Here is a 25,014-nt window from a genome sequence, read left to right as displayed (position 1 = left end):
ACAACTAAGGTACTCTTTCTCTTTCCCTCTCTTATTTTATAATATTTTCTATAAATAAAAGTTTTCTCCAAATTTTAAGCTCACAGCTAATCTGTTTTTTATTCATTATGAAACAAAACAGCCCTGCTTTCATTATGAAACAAAAATTTGACAAGATATAAGACAAACTATAACTGTTCAAAAATATTAACTTTCAGCATTTAGTTATAACTGTTTTTATAAAAGAACAAAAGTACAGTTAATGCATTCAATAATCAATAGAAGCAAAAACATACCTGTAAGGCAATCGATTCCTTTCCTAAACCACTCATGCCAAATTCGAGCAGCTTGCATTTTTTATAATTAAGCTGATGCCACCCCATGAGTATCTACTATATTACAAAAGTGAAAAAAATAAAATATTAAGGATAAGATAATAAGTAACATATCTGTTAAGGGTCAAAAAAATTAATTTACCAACTAGATATTAATAATGGCATGCTTAAATAATTAACTTATTAATCGGAATTAAGTTGACCTAGCAAACCAATATATATATGGAATTGATCAATTAGAAACGTTGACAAAATTTATTAATTTTAAAGATATATAGAAGTGGTAATATAAAAAATCAATACTATGGATTTGACACAACCACAGCTTAGTGGGAACTGAAAGAATAAAGCAACATCCAATAAATGTTTGCTTCAACATAAGAAGGTCTTAAGAGCAATAAAAGATTTCTTATGGTAACAGAATCCAGATTGACCATGCTTTGCAGTCAGAAGGATAACTTTGTCACATCTATTAATACCAATATTATTAAAATAAATAATATATAAGGTGTCAATGTGAGATTTTATAATTTGCGCAAACAACATTTGCGGGATATAACAATTGCAAATAGATATTTTTAACAGAACTTCAACATAAATTTAACATAAAATATTCTGACAAGCATTTTAAAAATAAATTCCCAAATTTCTTATTGTCAAATCATTCAGGAGCTCCATGATTCATTTCTGAAACAGATCTACTATTTTTAATCAACAAGAAGAGGCAGCCTGATTACCTTAGAAACCGTCGGATCCTCACCTAGTCACCTTCTGTCTCTTTAGCTACTCCTACACACACCCACTAAGCTCTTGATTGCTCCTCCCTTTTCTTAGATCCTAATCATACAAGAAAATCAACCGCCAAAGATCAGCTTTGCGCATCTCATAATTACTAAATTCATACATGCAATCCCTCAGATTTCACCGAAAATCACCTAAAGAAGAACTCTACCAGCACCTTCCCTAAATTTTCAAATTCCAGCCAGTCATGCCCAAAGAAACACACTATAATGCCAAAATAAGAACCGGAAAAGATCAAAATTTTACCTCTTTTGAGCTTAGTTCTCCGCAAGTTGGAGAAAGGGTTGCACAATCAGATCCAATTTCTCACAAATCCTCGCTCTCTCCGCCCCGATTTGCTGCTCGGAGATAGGCTTTTACAAGGGATGGGGTTTTAGTAGTGAAGGGCTGAAGGCTGTGTTTCGGTGCAACGAAGCTCTTGTGATTTGGGGGTGACCGTTGGAGTGGCGAAATTGATTGAAGGAGAAAGGGACTCGGGTAGCTCGGTCATAGTTGTCGGGCAGGAAGAATTAAACGGATCAGCATCTGACAAAGGGGCCCCGCCATTTACTCCTGACAAATGGGTCTCACAAGCGCTTAAATAGAGAGGAAACGGAGATGATACAAGAGGGGAAGAATACTAAGCCGTTTCCGACAGGTTTCAGCATCCGTTGAAGTTAGTTAGGCCAGTTCAGCCTCTCAGCTGACATGGCAACCGTAGCTTGAATTCAATAAATCTGTACTCATTTTCTTTCTTTTTTACAAATCGCATCGCCTTTATAAGGCTAATGTACGTATGAAACTGTATCTGGAAATTACATAGTGAAATGAACGAATTGCTTTGAGCAGTCGTACGATTGGGTGCTGTTTGCTCCATCGTTTTACCCCAAATTTGTTCCTTTAAATTGCAAAGTTTGAATCTTTTCTATCTGATTGTCATCAACGATATCTAAGCTCGTTGCATTCGGTTACAATTTTGACTTTTGAGCGGCAGGTGGCAAGTGGAGAGAGTGCGTCTCCTCTCCAGTTCTACCGATTTTATTCGACGATCCAGAAGATTGGAACCGTCCAGTTCAATTCGAAAAGTTCATATGTTCTGTTTTCACTTTTTCGTCTCTCAATTCCATCAAATTCGTCTTATTGATTGGGGACGAAACTATAATTCTTTTATAAGAAAGGGACAAAATAAAAATTAGTTTATCCAATTTTATTATGGTGTTCTCTTTATAAAATTTTAATTATATTTTTTACTATCGTAACCACTAATTTTTTATATCAAATTTGAAACATGGATTTAATGAAAGGTAAAATGAATCCATAATAATTAATTAGTATTGTGCCCCTTCAATACATCGGGACATTATAAGAAAAAAATAGATATATTATAGAAGATGACATATTTCATAAAAAGAAATAGACTAATAAAAAAATTAATTATTAAACAATATACATAAATAATATTAAAATAGACTGCTTCTAATTTCAAATTATAAATATAAAGTCAATTAGTATAATAAATTTCAATGCAAAATAACATTGATTTAGTGCAAATCAAAGATATCATAATTGTACTTATATTACACATTTTCTATCTGCCAATAAAAAGCAAATATTTTAGAAGCTGCAAAATCTGAAAGCAAATATTTAATTGTTACAACTAAAAACAAAATTGATCCAAAAAACTATCTGTTGCAAATCCAAATGCAACGAAGGCAGAGCCAATGAAAAGAGTGATATATTTCCTTAGATAAGGACCATCAGCTATTTAAACCCCAAGCACCACCTTCTCTTAGCATAAACACAACAAATTTTCTCTTAACCAACACAAAACAACCAAAGAAAAACAAAATGGCCTCAACAATGTCTCATTCCTCCATCGCCTTCGCTGGCAATACCATCAACATCACCCCCCTCCAGCTCAACAAGCCGTGTTACCATGCGCAAGACTGTGACCAAGGCTAAGCCTGTCTCATCTGGTACGGCCCTGACCGTGTCTTGTACTTGGGCCCACTATCCTACGAGCCCCCATCCTACCTCACCGGTGAGTTCCCTGGTGACTACGGCTGGGCTTTCAACTGATCCCGAGACCTTCGCCAAGAACCATGAGTTAGAAGTCATCCACTGCGAGTGGGCCGTGCTTGGTGCCGTTGGTTGCATTTTCCCAGAGTTCCTTGCACGCAACAGCGTGAAGTTCGGTGAAGTCGTGTGGTTCAAGGCTGGTTCTCAGATCTTCTCTGAGGGTGGTCTCGACTACCTCAGCAACCCTAGCTTGATCCATGCACAGAGCATCCTTGCCATCTGGGCTTGCTAGGTCATCTTGATGGGTGCATTTTAGGGATACCATGTTGCCAGTGGTCCACTTGGTAAGGTAGTCGACCCACTCTACCTGGGTGGAAGTTTCGACCCACTCAGTCTTGCTGACGATCCAGAGGCATTCGCTGCGCTCAAGGTGAAGGATGTCAAGAACGGCAGATTGGCTATGTTCTCTATGTTCGGTTTCTTCGTTCAGGCCATCGTCATCACTGGCAAGGGCCCGCTTGAGAACTTGGGCGATCACCTTGCAGATCCCGTCAATAACAACGCCTAGCCTTACGCCACCAACTTCGTGCCAGGCAAGTGAGGATTTGATGCCAGGATTTGCTTTGTGTGGTTTTGAAATTTTGGCAAGATTAAATAAGTTGGTTTGTTTGATTTCTTGTGTGGAATTGTCTTGCTAGCTACCAAATTAAAGTTTGTTGCTGTAAATTAGCCTTTGATTGGCAATTACGAATGAATTTGTTATATTTGTGATTATTTAGCCCTCGTATTTCAGTGCTTCATTCTTATATTCGAGTTTCAATTTGTGTCGTTAATTGCATGCCTCGGACTCTCGGATTCACCCCCTGCCAACCTGATTCCTGCAATGAGAGATTTTTTTTTTACCATTACTGTCTAGTTCAAGCCAATGCAACCTTGCTCATATAGATACCCAAATGATATGTATGATTGACCAGTTAATTAAGGGTGCATTTGGATGGAGCAAGAATAGCACTAATCCGAGAATAGCATTATTCTTTTGAGCTATTCGATATTTGGATGGAGCAAAAATAACACTAATCCACTATTATTTATTTGTCTTATATGAGTTAGCTCACTATTCTACTAACTCAATCAAAAGTTGAATTAGCTATTATTCTCAAACTTGAGATTAGCTCTATTCTTATTATATTCTTTGTTTTATCCAAATGTACCCTAAACTTAAGTAGTTAGCAAGGACAATATAGACTCCAAATTTTAGAGAATTTTTTATTTATATAAAATGTTGATTATACTATTATTAAAAATAACATTACAAAATATTACTCAAACACTCACACTATACCGACTACTAAACATACTACAACTATCATATAACTTAACTACTACACCTTGACTCAAGAGAGAACTACTCCACAAAACTCCTCTTCAAACATTTACCATACCCTCCTATTTATACTTGCTCTATGAGAGCTAAGAAAACATCTAGACATAAGATATTTTTAGCATTCTCTAGATATTTCTACATCTTCCACTACAAGATATTTTATTTAGTAGTTTCTAGATAATTCTTGATATCTTCATGGAAATTAATTATAGGCTTGGACCTTAATTTGGTACTGACTTCAACACTCTCCCTCAACACCAATTTGGTTTTATCTTGATCTTCGGTACTCCACATTTATCTAGGTCGTCATGTTTCTTGCTCCTTTTTCAATTTTTTTGAGCATAAAATTGCTCAGACATTTGCGCTCGATCTTCCAAAATAGTCATCTTCAAAATAGAAGTTTCTGGAATATTATTCTCACACTGCCTTGGCATAAGTCGTCGTCGAATTATCTTATCTCGATAGTTCACTTGACGAGCTGCATCTACTTGCACGAACTCTCGTCATGCAGTCTTCTCCACAACAGCTACACTTCCTTGTGTCATCTCGTCATCATCACCCTCCTTGGTGATGGCCTTCAACTCAGTGCTCCCTTGTGGCTTCTTCTCATCAGCTATCGCGCACCTTAAAACTCTGGTCTCCTTCTCGACTAGTTCTTCAACTGATTCTTCAAAGAACCATGACTCGAAGGGTTAGTTTGTAATAATCTAGAAGTCAATAATACGATAAATTATCATAAAGTTTTGTTCATGAATTAAGTGATTAATAAACTATCATTTTGTTGCCTTGAGTATTATTGCATTCATGAATCATTCATTTATCTGACTAGAGTCAATATATAACTAGAATTGTGAAATTTCATAATATAGATGATATATATTTTTAAAAGTCTTTAACCAAGGTAATTAGCAGTTTTACAAACCACTGACAAGAGATGTCATTTTAATCACATAGATACATATTCCAAGAACATGGTATTTCACAAACCCCGAATGAAACATTAAATGGAATTGTGTTCGTGTCATTAATGTTTTCATTTAGTGTTAAGTTCTAAAGTATGAGGTATTCATCTTTCCTACTAAGAGATGTGTATGTGTGATTGTTATCTAACGTTGTCGGTAAAACGCAGTCATAACGGTAGCTCTTCGGTATACATAGCTTAGCTAAGGTAGTGATGGTTTACCAAAAGTATTATTGTCCCTCGTATCTCTATACGAGTTATAGTATCACTGGGCCCCTTGATAGAGTAAGATTATCTGCTAGCGGTATAATTACAAGAGTAATTATATTTGATAATATGCTCAAGATCAAGAAAAGATTAAGTTTGCAAGGATGACACACACCTACCTTGAAACTAATCTGATAACTATTAGACAAAGAATTAACACGAGTAAAATAGTTTACTGGATCGTGGTATTGTACAGTACAGCATCATCTGTGTAATTGGATGGTCATAGTGCAGATGTCAGATGTCTCCTAGGATTATAGAAGTTAAAACAGTTTTAATTATATTTACCGACATAACACATATCCTATTAGGTCACACCGTATAGAAGCTAATCGGAGAATCTTATTGATTAATTATAAATTGATTATAATTAATATTAAGATAATTATAATTAATTATACGTGATATAATTAAATTATAAATGTCATACGAGATGACAAGCAAAAACAAAAGTTAATTTATAAGCGTGTTCGACACGTTGTATAAAACCATACCGAAACTGAATCGTAAGAAATATAATTGTTTAGAACAATTATATATATATTTCATTTGGATTTTAAATATTAATTATGGATTTGAATTTTGGGCTAAAACCCATTAGTAATTAACCTTAATTTAAATTAAAACCCAAAAATAAAAAAGGGCCAAAAACAAAATAATTGAATTTCGGCAATTATGTGCAAAAATTCAATTTTGCTTTGTCTTGGCCAAACCGCCATTAAATGGCATATTTTATAAATAGGCATATGTTGAAGGGTATTTTGGTCATTGACGAACCTCCTCAAATGTCTATAAATAAGTGGGTGGGATAGAAAGAAAATTACTAATTCACATCGTATCGGATTGTCAGATTGATTTGAGTTTCTATTTTTCTCTCTTTCTTGGTTACGGTTGTTACCGGATCAGTGAATAGTGTTTTTCAAAATTTTACGATATTTCAATTTTGCTTATTAGTGAATCTGAATAACTGAAGATTCATGAATAGTGTTATTATGTCTTTTTTGGTGAATAGTGTTTTTGCATAATCCCACAGTTTATGGTATTTCTGGCAAAAAAAATAAATCAATCTCTAGTTAGTCCTGGTGGATAACCGATAGAGGTATCAGACGTCTGATACTCTGAGGCGAGACGTTCCTCAGATTCAGTCTTCTCGGTCTGTTGCATTCCAATTAGAATTTGGAGACAAGGTATAAATATGTTATATTAATCTATTTAATTTGTAAATAGATTAAAGCTTTAAAAAATAATTATGGAGTAGATCTGTAAAATGATTAAATTGGGTTTTGATGCCAAAGGAATACTGAAGGTGGACCACCTTGAAAAGTTTCCTGACATACCCCGTTTAATCTTTGGTTTAAGTTAAATGTCAAATTTTTGTTTTACACTCATTCTGCATCTTAAGCTAATCAATGGGTTTGAACTGTCAAAACCCAACACGAAGTCGATCTCCTTATCTTCAGGCTCACCAACCTCTTCGACATTCTCTACGTTGGCCACCGACTGCACCGCAACAGCCGCAATTGCGTCCCACTCTTCTTCACTTGGGACCTCCTCTGGTGCATTCTCCTCCGTGGTCACCACAAAGCTTCCTTCATTTTTCCTGAACTGGCACTCCCTCACATAATGCCCTAGTCGTCTGTAATTGTAGCACTCCACTCTTCGACTCCAGTGTTCACCACTCTCGGCTCCTTTACCCTCTTGGGCTGTAGAAGCTCCCCTTGAACATGAACACCTCTTGCATTGTTCATGATAGACCTTCTCCATCTCAGGTTGTCGTGCATACCGGTCCTGCTCGATTCTCCATGTCGACCACTATACAGGACCTTCCCCTCTTCGTGCTTCACCGTCAAACCTGCCAGCTGCTTGGCAAGAGCTTCCTGATTGGCCAACAAATTTTCTTGTTCCAGAAAGGTTGGTTGCGTCGCCCATCCTTGAATTGCTATGATAAAGGTGTTATACTTTGGCCTCATGCCATTCAGGATTATTCACCGCATTCTATTCTCGCCAATTTTTGCATTGGCGTCTAGTTGCTCAATATCCCTACACAAATTCTTTACTTTAAGAATATACTCACTTACAGTCATGTCACCTTGGGAGATTTTTATCAGCTCCCTCTCGAGCATTTGCAGCCAACTTGTGTTCTTCCTTGAAAACAACGCGGCGAAGACATCCCATGCCTCTTTTGGTGTCTCCACATCTTCAATGTGAGACAATAGGCTCTTGTACACCGTAGCCTTCAGCACAAATAACGCTCGACCCGCCTTCACCTTCCACTTCTTGTAAGCTCGAATCGAATTCGATGGCGGCTCGATCTCATCACCACCCATAATCTCTCACAAGTCTCAACCCTGCAGATATGACTTAATACACGTACGTCAGTCTCTATAATTATAATTATTCAACTTCTCAATCAAACCACTCATGCCACTCAAGTCTGACATTTCGACACCATGATGTACTAAGGGGTTACACAAACCTCCTAATCAGCAGGACCTTCGATACAACAACAATCTCACAGGTTATCCGAATCTTCTAGCTAACAGGACCTAACTCGCTCTAATACCATTTGTTGATTATACTATTACTAAAAATAACATTACAAAATATTACTCAAACACTCACACTATACCGACTACTAAACATACTACAACTATCATATAACTTAATTAATACATCTTGACTCAAGAGAGAACTACTCCATAGAACTTCTCTTCAAACATTTACCATACCCTCCTTATACTTGCTCCATGAGAGCGAAGGAAACATCTAAACATAAGACATTTTTAGCATCATTTATATATTTCTACATCATCCACTACAAGATATTTTATTTAGTAGTTTCTAGACAATTTTTAATATATCCATGGAAATTAATTATGGACTTGGGCCTTAATTTGGTGCTGACTTCAACATAAAATATTATAAAATAAGAGAGAGAAAGAGAAAAGTACCTCACTTTTTTCGATGAAAGGATTCGTAGAATTTTTACCAATCCAAACTTTTTTTCTACCAAAAGCACGTGGGTCTCACAGCTGATATCTTCTCAACTATAGTTTTCAAATTTTGGATCGGTAAAAATTTCACCATGCAAACTTTTTTCAACCCGAAGCACATGAGGTCTCAGAGCTGATACCTTCTCAACTATAGTTTTTAAGTGATCATTCTCCTGAATTTACAAAAGCAAATAACATTTTTAAAGTTTTCAAAGTTCAAACCGTTCAGCATGATAGATATATTTAAATGTACTTGCATATCAAATTTTACATTTTTAAGAATTATTTTACTATTTATTAAGTATTTTATAAAATCGTTGTTTTCAAAACATTGAATTTTTGTACCAATCTTAATAAATAGTAAAAAAATTCAAAAAAAATGTAAAATTCATGTTGAACGGTTTGAATCGACTGTTTGAATTTTAAAAATATAGAGTATAATCCAGTGTCACCAGAAAAGAGTACAAGTGAATTCCTCCTCATAAAACAATTATATTTTTCCAATGTGCTAATAAATAAATACTGCCAGCTTCTTGTTATTAGCAAGTTATGTACAAAAGTTCCAAAATGTGAGGTTTCTTGGTAAAAAAAAAAAGAAAAAAAAGAGCGTAAACTACATCAATTTTAAAATTAAGTTCTTAAGTTCAATAAAACGTTTTGAAAGATACAGAAGATAAGAATAAAATTTTCTAAATCATTACAGGCTCAAATCGGTCCGATATCTGCTCGGAACCGTCTGGTTCACTTCATGATTCATACATGCCATTTCAATACTCGTGCAGCAAGCGCACATGAATCATTTTGCGAATCAGAGAGTATTCCAGCAAACTTTGGACGAATCTCTAAAATTTAAAGTGGATCCTAACAAATTTGAAGTGGATACAAAAGAAACCATAATATGAAATTAAATCCAAAAGCAAAAGCATGTAAAATGAATAAAGCAAAAGTTTAACAAATCCATTCAATTAAGAAAGTATGAGCAAAAATTGATGAAGTCGACTTTAATTTTTTAAGCTGAATCCTTCTTGTTACAGAGTGAACTATAAAGATTATAGAATTTGGATAGATTCGAGAAATGATTAGATACGAATGAGAAACAAACTTTTTGAATAAATGCATGAAATAAAAATAGCGTCTCCTAATAACTAGCGTTTGGTCTGGTAGCAAAGACACGTGGTCTCTATGTGAAAGGTCATGAGTTCGAAACTCAAATGAGGAAATCATTTGTTGTATTACAAGAGTATTAAATTGTTCGGTAGCTTGATCTCCAACTTTTACTCAAAAAAAAAGTAGAGTCTTCCTTTCATTGCAGCAAAAAATGCCTCTGAATCTGAATGAGGAAGATATATGTAACACTTGGTGTGAAGATAATCTACATTATAACAAGAAGCAAAAGCAAATTTTAGAAGGTAAAAAACTGGGTTATTCTGATCAATCAAATAAAAATTTAAAATTAGATCATAAAAAGATAAAATGAGAAAAGATATTTGTTTTTAGTGAGGAAATAAGCCATCTTAAGTTTTGATGGGGAAATTAGATATTTAGAAGTTTTTTTTATGGTATGACAATAATATTCCTAAAATATTTGTTACTTTTATCGAGTTCAGTTCGCCTATTGTAAATTAGTAATACATAATTCATTGCATATTGTGAGCTGATCTGGACTGTCCATTTGTGCTAGATTGGATCTGATCAAACTGCTACTAGGGACGAAAAATAAAAAAATGTAGATTGAGGTGTTAAAACATAAAAGAGGAGAGATCGGAGTATACCCTTTTTGGTGACACCGGATTACACCCTATGTTTACAAAGTCTAAACAGTCGATCCAAACCGTTCAACTTGTTGGATATGTTAAAATGTGCTTGCAGATCAAATTTTACATTTTTCTGAATGTGCTTGCAGATCCAAACAGTCAATCCAAACCGTTCAACCTCCGTCAGCTTCATCGCCTTGCACGTCTATGTCCCAGCATTTCGCCTCCTTGTCGCTTGCACCGCTATCTCCATGATGCTCGCTCCACCGCTTTGTCTGTTGCTTGGTGTCTTGAAGTGATGGTGTTACTGTAGCACAACTCTTTTTTTATTTACTTTCTGTAAATTAAGAAATAAATGTTTAGTTTTTGTGATGATGATGTTTTGTACTGTTTTCCGCCGCTTTTTCTTCTCTTTTTGTTTCGAGGTGACTATTCTGAACTTGTTGATTTAGTTTCCAGTCTGGTTTGCTTCATTGTCTTCTCAGTTAATGGGTGACTGTCCTAGTCAGGTCAATTCAGTTCCTGGTCTAATTTGATTCAGTGCCTTCTCAGCTGTGATATGCGTACATAGGAAACTATCACTAGACTTCTATCACTCTAATCAAGCAAGGATGATTAATTTGCGCCCACAAAATGCACATATACATGTGTATTTTTTTGTTTTAATTAGCTGTATGTTTTTCACATACACTAATTGTCTAATTTTATGTAACAACTATTTTATAACTTTTTATATATAAAAAAAAAAAAAATCCGCCCGTTACTACTGCACAGCACTTAATTTAATCAAGCTTCCTTTATTTATTTTAAGTATCAGAATTCGTCCAATCTGAAATTAAAGACTAAAATGCAACTGAAATAATTCACCGAAGTTCATAATGGGAGAGTGGTCAAATTGAATAAGTTGAAACTAGATGTGTCAACATTATTCCCTCAAAAAAAAAAGATGTGTCAACATTACTGTATTTGGATCCACAAATTATCTGTTAAATTATCAGTATCTATCTCCATTATGTATATACAAAAATGATAAAGTACAAATACAAATTTGATTTATTGTGAAAAATAATGCAGATATATCGTTCAAATATGAAATAAAAGCAAATGTTACAATTATTTTATACGTAGGATAATGTCAAATTGTCATAATTTCTATCTAAATTTCTATCTGAGTAGGTTTAAATGTCTCATGTATTTCATACTTTGTTTGTACATTATATTTTATCTTCATTTTCAAAGTCCAAATAGTTGATCCGAATCGCTCAACATGATTTTTATATTAAAATATAATTGGATACCAAATTTTATATTTTTTTTGAAATTTCTTTTACTATTTTTCTATCTAGAAAGATAGTATATTTAAAATATATATATATATATATATATGGTCTCCAAGTACATTTTAGTATGAAGATTATATTGAATAGTTCAAATCGACAGTTTGAACTTTAAAAACAGAAATAAATATGAGACATCATTGAAACATAAATGACACGAGACATTTAAACATTGCTCTTTCTATTTAAATTTCTCCATTCTATTTCTGTTGACATTTATACCTTGCTCTTTTCTATTTTTGTTGACATTCCCTTGTATTTTATATACTTATTTTCTATCATAAACATCAACTAATTACATGCATTTTTTAATTTTTTTAATTAATTATTCTTAAATACTTATTTTTATTATATGAGCATATTTGTTAAAAAATCTCCTTTTAAATGAGAAGTGCTGCAGCCCTCGTTGCCTAGGCGGTATTAGTATACTATTATTGATACATTATTACTATTAATATTAGTGTTGTTGTTGTTATTATTATTTTTACTATTATTTTAATACTATCTATTTGACTTTGTGACTATGATTAAGTTTTATTTATAGCCTATATTAACTTGTTTGAAATTAAAGACTTTATTGTTGTTGTTGTTGAGCATATTTGTTAATAACATTCATATTTGTTTTGTAATTTGATTAGAATCTGTATTCATCCATTATTCGCCCTATATTTGTATCCATTTTGAGGGGAACTTAATTCTGAATTTTGATATTTGTCTAATATCCATATAGGTAGTCTAATTTCGTATTCTAATTTCAACACTATCTGTTATGAATATGTACATATGTTAATTACATCCAATTTGGAAAGAAATAACTGGAATTACAAAAAAAAAAAAAAAAAAAAAAAGTCAAAAAGAAAAAGCTAGAAGTACAAATATTCAACACTAGTTCCAATGCGTTATATTCACTTGAATTACAATAGTCAAAAAGAAAAAAATAATTCAGCAAAAGCTGGAAAAGTTAATGAATACAAAAAGAATTATAAAGCAATTTAGAATCAATAAAGAAGCTCGAAACTGATACATATGTAAAAGGCGTTGTATTTATTTTAGAAAACTTTTTGAGTTGATTTATTTTAGCAAACTGACATCTATAAAAGAGTGATAATTGATGCTTTTTTCACTGTGGAATTCTGTCGTTTATTTGGAAGTCTTTTTTTTTTTTTTTCCTTCTGTGTTTCCTTCTCTGACTCTTAATCTATGTCCTAACAGTCTAACATGATTCATTGCAGCATAAATTTATTTACCTAATTATATTTAAATAAATAAAATCTATTTAAACTAGTTCAATCCCAAAAAAAGTTTAAATTTTTTTAACCAATTTAGATCAGACTAACATAAAGTATTTGTTCATAACATTTGACACAACTCTAGTAGACACCTCAAACTTCAAGATTTAAACTCCAATATGCCAAATTAGAAAAAACCGCTGCACCAAATTCTACTTCACCAGTGCCACATAAAGTTAGTTTTTTTTTATATATATATAAACAATTTTAGGTTTCCTGTGTGTCCTTTATACCGAGGAAGAGTATCTTTGTCTACCAATCTTATCACTAAATTGCGGAACCCCTATAAAAGCAAGCCGAATGTGCTGAAGTATTAGAGGCAACTACAAGCAATAAACTAACCAACCTATTAACTCCAATAAAAACTGTCCTTGTCAACGTTAGCAGCTTAGCTTGCGCACAGAAAGTATTAAAAGGAAAAGTGGGAAAGAAAGCATTTTACGTGAAGCACCTTGAAAACCTCATAATTCATAGAAAATCATACAAGAAATAAGACATAATTTATATCTAAAATGTCAATGTTTTATTCGTCATATATAGACTCAGTAAATCAATTTGATCCAGCAAATCTTTCTATACAAGCTAGGACTGGTAAAAAAGCTCGTGGCTCGTGGCCCGCTTGGTATTCGCCTGTGACTTGATTGGTAACAGCTCGTTCGTTAGTGGATCGAGTTAAAATTAGCTCGCTCGCTACATACTCGAGCCAGAATTAATGAGTTTGGCTCGGCATGAGCCAGCTCGGTTGTTAACGAGCTATTTAATATACATAGTTTAATAGTTTAATCGGATCCGTTCACTTCAGATAGGGGATATTATGGTCTATGGATGTTATAGCCAATGTTATGACAATTGCACTTTGGACTGTATTTAAGTTGATTGATAATTTTGTATGGAATATGTGTGAATTAATTATAAGCAATTAAGTTAATTTGTATGAATTTGTTTGATTTGGTATGCATGAATTTATTCTGTGAATATGTTTGTATGAATTTAGGATTTTGATATATTTGTATATATGAATTTAGCTGTAAAGTTAATTTATAGTAGTTGATTTGCTTAATTATAATTGAATTAAGAGTATTCCTCAGTAATTAGTTATATAAATATTATTTTGTTTTAGTCATAATTGATAAGATGTGTTATGAAAATTTAAGATATAGCAGGAAAGAAAATATGCAAATTTATAAATCTGCCAAGCTAATAACGAGCTAGCTCGGCTCGCGCTCGGACAAGCCACGAGTCGGTCTTGAGCAATAATTTTAACTCGGAACCTAAAATCCAAACTTGCTCGCTCAGCTTGATACACCAACAAGCCGAGTACGAGTGTGACTTAGCTCGCTCTTTAACAGCTCGTTGCCACCCCTAATACAAGCAAAGAAAGTTGAACTTGAAGCCCCTTATATTTATTTCCATTGGGTCCCTCATTCTCGCCACCTTTGTTGGTTCACAAAATCTAAATTTGAGGAGGGGTTATTTGTGAATGTGACAAATGAAAAGAGAAAAAGCGTCTATACAGCTGTTTTTAAGGGATTGATGACCTTGGTCGTCCCCTGCGGTCCTTGTTCTCTGTTTCAGAATATCAGAGATGTAAACTGAAAAGATTTACTGACATTGCGGTCCCACGAATTCTTAGTACTTCTAGTACTCGTACAACTCTCTGGTCAGTAGCTTGCAACATATTTGGGTTACATGGAATTTGAAACAGACAATCTGGAATTTTCTCGAGGCGACAGGTGTAAGCTTACCGTATGCCTCTGCAATGTTTGTTGTTTCCGGCAAGAGAGAGAAAGTGATGGGTAAAAAAACTAAAAACTAAAAGCTGCTTCTCCATCGTTACTCGGTCACACTCTCTCTCTTCATTCTCTGGTAGATCTTCAGTGTTTTACTACTAAACCCCCAATCTCTGCTCTTATCTCCTCCCCAATCGAACCTCTTTGTCTTCTTCCCTTCCACCGAACACTGTGAAGAGAGAGAAGGTAAAAGAGAGAAGAGAAAGAATCCGACGATGAAACCGAATATCAGAAAAGATGTCGGCGGAGGCGGCGGATCCACTGCTGCTCCATCCATCGCTGTTTCTTGTTTCGATCTGAAGCCCTTCATCGCCACGCTGGCGGTGCTTACCTTCCTCCTGGCAGTGTGGCAGCTCCAGCCGTACGAATCCTTCCTCCCCTCCCGCTTCTCCTCCACCTGCGTCCTCTCCAGTAACACCACCTCTCACATCTCCAGTAGTTCAAACCACTCCAGCTTAAGTTCAAATCATTCTTCTACAACTCTACCACCTTCTAATTCTACTCAGGTTCCCCAGAAAAAGCTTTCTTTCTCTGTCTCTCTCTCCTCTGTTACGGAACTAAACCCGGCCCGCCCAACCCGAAACCCGACTCCAACTGACCCAAACAAACGTGAGTTCACGCCATACGGAAATGCTGCGGCGCTGTTTGTGCAGATGGGGGCGTATCGTGGTGGACCCCGCACCTTCGCCATAATCGGGCTTGCCTCAAAACCTATCCATGTGTATGGCTCACCATACTTCAAGTGTGAGTGGGTCCCACGGCCCACCCCCTCCAACCCCAACCCGGTACCGACCCGTACCAAGGCATACAAAATGCTACCTGATTGGGGATACGGCCGGGTGTACAGTGTTGTAGTTGTCAATTGTACCTTCCCTTCAAATCCTAACTCGGACAATGCCGGTGGTGCTCTGGTGGTACATGCCTACTACTCCACCTCTTCGCGTAAATATGAAAAGTTTGTAGCTTTGGAAGAAGCCCCAGGATCCTACAATGAATCCCAATTTAATCCGCCGTACAAATATGAGTATCTATACTGTGGCTCGTCTCTATATGGAGACCTAAACCCTAGCAGAATGCGCGAATGGATGGCCTACCATACACATTTTTTGGGGCCGAAGTCCCATTTTGTGTTTCATGACGCTGGTGGCATCAGGCCTGAAGTGCGGGCAGTTCTAGAACCATGGGTTAAGGCGGGGAGGTTGACGATACAGGACATTAGAGCACAATCAGAATTTGATGGTTACTATTATAATCAATTTTTGGTGGTTAATGATTGCTTGCACCGGTACCGGTACACTGCGAATTGGACGTTCTTTTTTGATGTGGATGAGTATTTGTATTTGCCGACTGGGGAGAGCCTCGAAGGTGTTTTGGGAAAGTTGAAGAGATTCACTCAGTTTACAATCGAGCAGAACCCGATGTCGAGCAAGCTCTGCGCACTTGATTCCACGAGGAATTATTCAAGGTGAGCTCCTTTAGTTTATTTTTGGCTTATAATTTAGTATAATAAATAAGGTGGCCAGTAATGGGAACAGCATGAACAATTCGGCAAAGTTAAATGACATTTTTAGTAAAACTGCCATTCTGCCAAGTTGCCACCAAGTACATATTAATTGATGCTTAGTTCTTTGGAATTTATGTTGATTGGGTTACAAACTTTTCTAAGAAAATGTGGTGAAATGTTATGAAGTTTTGCTTTGACGTTTGCGCAAGACAGCAAAATAAGTTCATTCAAGGCTTTTTTTAGTTGATTATTCATCAAATGACAAATATATTGGGAATTTGGTGGCAAACTTCAAGTACATTTTTGTCAAATTGTATGAAGTGTGCTTATTTGATTTGATGCATTCTAGCATATTTGTTGGGTTAACAAAACACCATGACGGATTATTACACAGAATGTTCTGATCTTCACTCAAGTGGTGTATGACTTTACTTAATTTAAAAACATGATTAAGAGCATTAATTTTTAGTTGTGGATTATTACAAGTAGGTATATGATGTGTACCTACTGCTCTATTATTTGTTGTTTAAACTGCTTGCTTGATTATTGTAGTTTTGTACTCTTTTCTGTTGGAAATAAAGCAGTATAGATATGAAGGCCTTAATTCCTATATATTATTCTTTATCCTTAACGGTTTAAGTGCATTTTTATTTATGACACTTGTCTGATTTGGTAATGTTTTTTTTGGTCAATCTTACAGTTTTGTTTTCAGAAGTCCCCTGCAATAAATATTGAAGAAAGCTTATTGGCATTATCTAAATAGCATCTTTTTTTGAAAAACAGACACCAATCCCTTTACTTGTAGAACAGTTTTAGCATTTCACTCAGTAGAAAAATAATTGTGAACACAACTTAACTAATTGTGAAAACATCCAAAAATGCAGGGAGTGGGGATTTGAGAAACTACTTTTCAGGAACTCAATTACCGGTATAAGGAGGGACCGCAAATATGCAATCCAGGCCAGATATGCCTACTCAGCTGGGGTCCACATGTCGCAAAATGTGTTCGGCCGAACAACTCACAAGACCGAGAGCTTAATTCGGTACTATCACTATCACAACTCGATCAATGTTTTAGGTGAACCGTGCAGGGAGTATGTGCCGGTACCAGCAAAAGGTACCAAGGTGTGGTTTGAGGGGATTCCATATGTTTATGATGATACTATGAAACAATTGGCTGCTACAATTAAAAAATTTGAGAGGGAAAACATTGGAGCTTTACAAAGATAGCGGTTGCGGTATTTGTTATATGGTACTACTATACATAGATGCGGTATGGATAGATTCTCATTCTTTGATCTTAGTTGGTTATGTTTGTGTAAAGGTCTAGCTGTTATTTTTTTAAACTTTTCTTTTATGCTGTCCTGTTAATGTTGGTTTTCATGTTATTTTTTTTTCATTTTTATATAGATAAATAACACAATTTAGATATTAGAGACTTAAGGTGTTTTAGTTGGTGATTCTAGGGATGGTCTACAAAGTTAATTTCAATTTAAGACTCTGTATTTGTGAATTATGACTGAACGAATCATGTTTTGTTACTAATACGTGTAATTTTTTTCCAGACATTTGCAAATAGTTCCTAAATTTCTATTTTAGAATTTGGGTGATGGGAATACAAGGTGCATTTTCTTGATTGTTGCCGTTTTTATCCCAATATTAGTGATTTTCTTTCCTGAAAAGCCAAATTCAAACCATATATAAATATAGTAAAAACTGATAATGGAAGTTGAGTTGCAATTCTGATTCCGTCGGATACTTGGGGATCATCCCCAAACGAGGTCCCGATCGCCTCGTCCCCCCTTTCCAAATTGGGGTTATACGTGCAAATCCGACTTTCCTAGCCAAAGTTATGGTTGTTTAAAGTTTTTAAAAAAAAATCGATGTTTCCATGCAAAAACACCGATAATGCACCGATGTTTTATGCCCGGCTTAACGACGGCAGAAGTGTATCGATGTTTCATTGCCAAAACATCGATGACACACCCATGCTCTATAAACGACCATAACTTTATTATTGCTTAACATTGATGACGTCAAAACTTCGATGACGTACCCATGTTCTCTAAACGACCATAACTTTAAAATGCATTTACTATTTATTGTATACGTTTACTTATTTCTTTATTCAAAGATCATTGAATTATCTTAGATTGTTCAATATATGTCCTTTACACAGTAATTATTATTATTTTTTTTTTAAATTCAAAACCGTCTCCTCTTAAATTTCACAATCTTGTTTTAAATTTTTTTATTGATGTTTTTCATGAATTATGGTTATATTTATGATTCAAAAATCATCGAAAGCATCTTGTTTGGAATAAAAAAAATAATGATTATATTTATGATTTTAGAATCTTGTTCTAAAAAAAAAACAAATTCCAAACCACACACTCATTTATTCGTACCAGTACTAGATATTTATGATTCAAAAATCATCGAAACCATATATCTTTTTTAATGGTTTACGGTTTCATTTATTATTCAAAGATCATTGAAATTATCTATGATAGTTCAATATATGTCATTTACATGATAATTTATTTTTTTCAAAATTCAAAGACATATATCAAGAATTATGTATGCAAATATTCTAAAATGTAGTTATAAAGTATTTTGTGTTTTTGTTGATATTTTCAGTAATTTATGCTTTCATTTATGATTCAAAAGTCATAGAAAGCATAAATTTATGATTCAAAAATTCAAAACTCTCCCAAACTACATGATTTCATAATCTTAAAAAAAATGAAAGAATAAAAATTCCAAACAGCCAATTTAATTGGCGGTTTGGATAGTTTTAATAAAACTTTGAAAACCTGGGTAAATATGATAAATTGTAATTTAAATTGGATATTAATAAAAATGTCGAAAATTAAGTTATTATAAACAAGAATAATTTAGAATCTAAAGCGAAATAGAAAAGTTAGCATGTAAAATTATACATACAACTTAATGTGTATATTTTTTTTTCAGATTTTTTGTATGCATTTCTTTAAAGCTTCAAAATTACATACCTTCTCTCTAAATTTGCAAATATCATATCTGTCTTCTAAAACACACACTGTCAAATTTATCTTTCTCAAGATCTAGTGGTGAAGCTAGGATTTTTATCAAAGGTACGTCAAAAAATATTTATAATTTATTATTAATTTTTTTAGTGAAGATATGATAATTATTTTAATTGAGCAAAGTGTTGCAAAAAACTTGGTGTAAACCTAGACATATGATTGAAGTATATGTAAATAAAATGGGAAAGCAATAATGCACAATACTTTAAAAAACACTATTTTGAGTGGTCTAGAATCTCTAGGTCTAATAATTTTTAGACATCTAAAAAAATATTAAAAAATTCTGAAAAATATAAATTTTGATCTAAAAACACATTTTCATATCAAGGTCATGTTGAATAGTTCAGATTCACTATTTGATCTTTAAAAATTAAATATTAATCCAAATTATAGATTAATGTGTGTTATATATAGCGGCTATTTTTACTAATACCCCCCAAAAAAGGAAATTTTAAAATTGTCCTCATGTTTGGTTTTCAAAACTGTCCCGATCGCTGGGCTCATGGGCGGTCCAAAACACCAAGTAGACCGCCCCCTCCACGGGCGGTCCGCTATGCATAGTAGACCACCCCCTGCAGGCAGTTTGCTATGGATCCCTATAAATTTTGTTTTTTTCTCTCTCCTACCCACTCTAAACCATTCTAAACATTCCAACCCGTAGAGAAGTTGTGTACAGTAATCAGCGATAATTTTGATGATTTTTGGCGATATTCAGGCGACTGCTACAGGTAATTTTTTTTTAATTAGTTTATAATTAGTCATTGATTACTGTACCTTTAGTCTATAATTAGTGTACCCGATAATTACTGTACATTTACTGTAACCGTTGCAATTACTGTACAATTACTGTAGCAACAAAAAAATTTTAATTATTTTCTGATCAACCATTTATTTATAATTATTGTACAATTATTGTAATCCTTATAAAATTATTTTTTAAATGTAGTTTGTTAAGGAAAAGATGTTAGTTGCATTATATGTGGGCGGCAAGCTAATTAGGGGTGCAGATGGCGTGTATTGCACGAAAGAAGCTGAATTTGGCTTACAGGTTAATGAAAATACCACATTTCAGGAACTTAAGCAACTAGTATACGAAAAGACTGCTGTAAACCCCAACAGGTATGAAATAGAATTGGCTACACGGATTGACAACTCACAAAGGGCCACCGGTGGGGGGGGGGTAGACTTTACTTTGTGAGGTATCCTATAACAGATGCAAATTTGTGGAGAGTTGTGTACACTCTATTTGAGTCTAGTGGGGTCTCGGTAATGGACTTATATTCGAAGAGGGTTCTCCAGGCTGGTGTTGGATCATTTAGTGTTCCCTCGGCTAGACCTTCAGGTTATAACAATTTGGGTTATGGAAACCAGGGGTACCATGACTCTAGTTATGACAACCAGGGGTACCATGACTCCAGTTATGACAACCATGGGTACCACCACTACCCTTATGACAACTAAGGGTACCACAGCCCCGGTTATGACAACCCGGGGTACCACAACTCCCCTGAGTTTACTGAAGAGTTACTACCACCACCAACACCCAGACAGGCACCCATAATCTCTAGATTTTCAACTATGCCAGAGTCAGGACCGGTACCCGTTAATCGAAATGATATTGATATTGATGTTGATGCTATTGATGTCATATCAGAAAGGAAAATGAAAACGGGGGATGAATACCAACGGATTTGGGAATCTTATGACTTATCATATGGTGATGCAAATGTACCAGGTTTGTCGAGGGAAGAAAAATTTCTGATTAGAGGTCGGAGGAATAAGCATCCGGTCGCCACATTCAATGATACCACAGCTTTCGAAGAGGCAAACATTAGTTTCTTTGATTCTCGTGTTGTGTACAATGACGAATTTGCCACATGACAACTTTATACCAACATACATGAACTTATAAAAAAAATCAATGAGACTCATGTTCACGGCAACTGAAAATGTAAAATACACAAAAAGGACCAAACAAGATAGTTGTGCTATGTAAAACTCACCCGCGGTGTGAGTTATGCCTTTTTGCAACCTTTGCGGGTTCAGGTGAAGGCATTGGTTCTCCCACAGGAGAGCAAGGGCTCGATTCTGCATAGGGGCAAAATTGAGGTATGGAATGTGTGTGCGTGCCTAAGGTTGTTCTGAAAAAAAAAGTTTTACTAGGAGGAGAAAGTGAGTACAATAGTACATACTATTAGGATTTTGGAGATGCGAAGTCATGTGAGCTCTGGGGAGAAAGTGGGTACATACCATTTGGAGATGTGAAGTCATGTGAACAATGTGGGGCCAGTGACAGGAGGGAGGGTAAAACTTGTCATGCCACAGTGGGGACTACCTTTAAGAGAGAAAGGTGTATCTTTTTCTTATTTGAGAGGATCAGAGGAGAATTCCCCAATCATTCCCGTTTCGTAGAACCTTCATGACTCACGAGTTATATGCACTTGAAATTAATTATGATAGGAGTATTTTTTGTTACATATTTTAAAAGGTATTAACTATTGGAGTGGACAGTAGTTGAGTTTGGCAATTTGACCATGACAAGCGTGGGGCCCACACTGGGCAACTCAACGGCTACATTCCTTCTCACGTGTTCGTCTATCATGATGTGTACAATTATTGACGCTTGCAGTTTGCAGATACACATCAAATCAAGCAATTTTGTTACTCTCCAACGGAGGAGATTGTCATAGCACAGATTAGCAGTGATACTATCGTAAATTCTAATGCGGTCAGTAGATTCTATCTCTTTATAATATATTTTATTTAGAGTAAATGTTCGATAAAGTTATTCAAGTTTTTAATATCTAAAATAATTTTTTTAATTTAAATTCCAAACTTGTAACCTCTCCTCTGTGGACTATTGTTTTTCTTCACCAAGTAAAAAGATTTTTGCAGTAAGTTGATTATCTTAAATTTCATTATTGGTTAAAAATTCTGACTTTGCACGCTGTAGGTTGTTTATGGACTAGCGGGTTCGGATTTGTAATGGTTTATCAAATGACGATCTGCAAATTTTGTTTCACATATTATTTAGTCCAAATATAATCAAAGAAAAAAAAAGGTAAAAAAGTCCATTTATTTGAGCAGACTTTTTTGATGGAAAAGAAAGTGAATATTGTACATTTGAAGAGTGAACCTAGACGAACTTTAAAGCGAAAATATGGTGAACCATGTGACAATTTTTTGAACAATAGTTAGCACTTCTATGTACTATTTAAGATTCTTGTGACAATTGCTTTATTTATAGTCCGTTGTTTATTTTAAATTTATAATACTTTACATATTAAAAAGCCTATAAGTATTTTCCTTTTATTTTATTTTTGTTTATCGTAAGTTTTTTTTTTTTTTAAGATAAAAATATCTTCTAAATGTAAGGTAAAACCTTTATGTAGATGAAATTTTCAATAAAAAGTTCTGTGTAACTTTCTGTGGAGCAGGTTCAGATAGGGATGTAACTTGAGGAAAAAGGTTGACAACATGCAGTTTATATAGTGAAGTACTTGCAGATTTAAATGAAGAGAATGAGTCAATGTCTTCTCTATTATAAAAAAAAAAATTGTATATTTACTTTTTACAATAAGTATTATTTTAAGAAAATATTCATACTTGAATTAATATAATTGTGAGTATAAATTTATAATTGTTCCCACACGGTGATAATTTATGTTTTTTTAATTTAATAATTACATTGATACTAATATTTGATACAATACTGTATTACTGTTTTAAAATTTTCTGACTCTGTCATTAAAAGTACTGTTGCAAACCCACATTAAAATAGTGTGTGCATGTGAACTTAATTCTGAACATGTTAGTTGATAGAATACGATTGAATCATACACGATTTTAATAAGAGAAATCGTGTAGAGAGAAAAAGTCTGCAATATCTTCGGATTATGTAGTTTACCTTCAAGAGCATGAGTTTGATGTTGGTATGTTAGAAAATGACCCCATAAATTTTCAACAAGCCATGAAAGACTCTAACTCTCAAAAGTGGATCGATGCCATGAATTAGAAAATAAAATCTATGGCTGACAATGACGTTTGGGAAATTGTTCCATTACCTAAAGGAGCGAGATCCATTGGTTGTAAATGGATATTTAAAACCAAAAGGGATTCGAAATGTAATGTGGAGAAATATAAGACCTGTCTTGTCGCTAAGGGTTTTACAAAAAATGAAGACATAGATTATAAAGAGACTTTCTCTCCAGTTTCATTGAAATACTCTTTAAGGATTATATTGGCATTAGTGGTGCATTTCGATTTGGAGCTTCATCAGATGGATGTTAAGACTGCGTTTCTCAATGGTAACATTGAGGAAACAATCTATATGGTGCAACCAGAAAACTATGTGTCGGGAGACGCAAAGTCTATGGTATGCAAACTCAAGAAATCAATCTATGGGCTAAAGCAAGCGTCTCGGTAATGATACTACAAATTCCACAGTGTGATTATCTCATTTGGTTTTGAGGCAAATATTGTGGATGAGTGTATATACCTCAAGTTCTGTGGGAGTAAGTTTGTGTTTCTAGTTTTATATGTGGATGACATATTGCTTGCCAGCAATGATATAAATATGTTACATGAGACTAAGAAATTTCTGATGAAATTTTTTGAGATGAAAGATCTTTGTGATGCATCATTTGTCCTAGGGATTGAAATACTGAGGAATAGAACCCAAGGTATATTAGGTTTGTTCCAAAGAAATTATATCGAAAAGGTCCTGAAAAGATATGGCATGCAAGACAGTAAACCGGGACATACCCCTGTGGCAAAAGGAGACAAATTCAGTCTCAACCAATGCCCAAAGAATAATTTAGAAAAAAAAAGTAATGCAAAAGTATCCATATGCCTCAATTATTGGGAGCATCATGTATGCACAAGTGTGTACGCGTCCTGATATTGCGTTCATCACTGGCATGTTGGGCCGATACTTATCTAATATAGGTCTAGATCATTGGAAAGCAGCCAAACGGGTCTTGAGATACCTGAAATGAACAAAAAACAACATGCTTACGTATCGGAGATCGGACGAGTTATAGGTCATTGGATATACCGACTCATATTTTGGAGGATGTCAAGATAGCATGAAATCTACATCCGGCTTTATATGTTAGCTGGAGGGGCTATTTCATGGAAGAGTGTTAAACAGTCACTTGTAGCATCTTCCACAATGGCCGCAGAATTTGTAGCATGTCATGAGGCATCGAATCATGGTGTATGGCTATGCAATTTTGTCACTAGGCTGCATATAGTGGACTCTATAGAGAAACCACTGAAATTGTATTGTGACAATAATTCGGCTGTGCTATACGCAAACAACAACCAAAGTTCGTCAAAGTCAAAGTACATTGACATTAAGTTCTTGGTTGTAAAAGAAAGAGTACATAATGGTCAGTTGACAATAGAACATATAGGGATGGACTCCATGTTAGCGGATCCACTTATGAAAGGATTGACACCCAATAAGTTTGAGGAGCATGTTGCTCATATGGGGGTAATTGCTATTGAGGAAATTCAGTTTTAGTGGGAGTCCAATTGTTGTTTATTTTGA

The 25,014-nt window shown here is 34.6% G+C and overlaps 1 protein-coding gene and 1 pseudogene across 1 annotated transcript; both read left to right on the top strand.

Moving 5' to 3' along the window:
* Positions 1 to 2,774: 2,774 nt before the first annotated feature.
* Positions 2,775 to 3,896, top strand: LOC144560930 (chlorophyll a-b binding protein M9, chloroplastic-like; annotated as a pseudogene).
* Positions 3,897 to 14,932: 11,036 nt separating this feature from the next.
* Positions 14,933 to 17,940, top strand: LOC144560990 (galactan beta-1,4-galactosyltransferase GALS1-like). Its single transcript, XM_078310211.1, has 2 exons — positions 14,933 to 16,353; positions 17,277 to 17,940. Exons 1-2 carry the CDS (start codon positions 15,104 to 15,106, stop codon positions 17,620 to 17,622), a joined length of 1,596 nt encoding a protein of 531 aa, XP_078166337.1. The 5' UTR covers positions 14,933 to 15,103; the 3' UTR covers positions 17,623 to 17,940.
* The last annotated feature ends 7,074 nt before the right edge of the window (positions 17,941 to 25,014 follow it).

This window comes from Carex rostrata, chromosome 10 (assembly GCF_964058835.1).
Source record: "Carex rostrata chromosome 10, lpCarRost1.2, whole genome shotgun sequence".
Lineage (NCBI taxonomy): Eukaryota > Viridiplantae > Streptophyta > Magnoliopsida > Poales > Cyperaceae > Carex > Carex rostrata.
Note: the sequence above shows the minus strand (reverse complement) of the source record. Positions and strands in the feature narration are given on the sequence as shown.

Coding starts and splice junctions, on each gene's coding strand:
- LOC144560990 (XM_078310211.1), top strand. CDS start 15,104: ATGAAACCGAATATCAGAAAAGATGTCGGCGGAGGCGGCGGATCCACT. Junction 16,354..17,276: donor TCCACGAGGAATTATTCAAG/GTGAGCTCCTTT, acceptor CCAAAAATGCAG/GGAGTGGGGATTTGAGAAAC.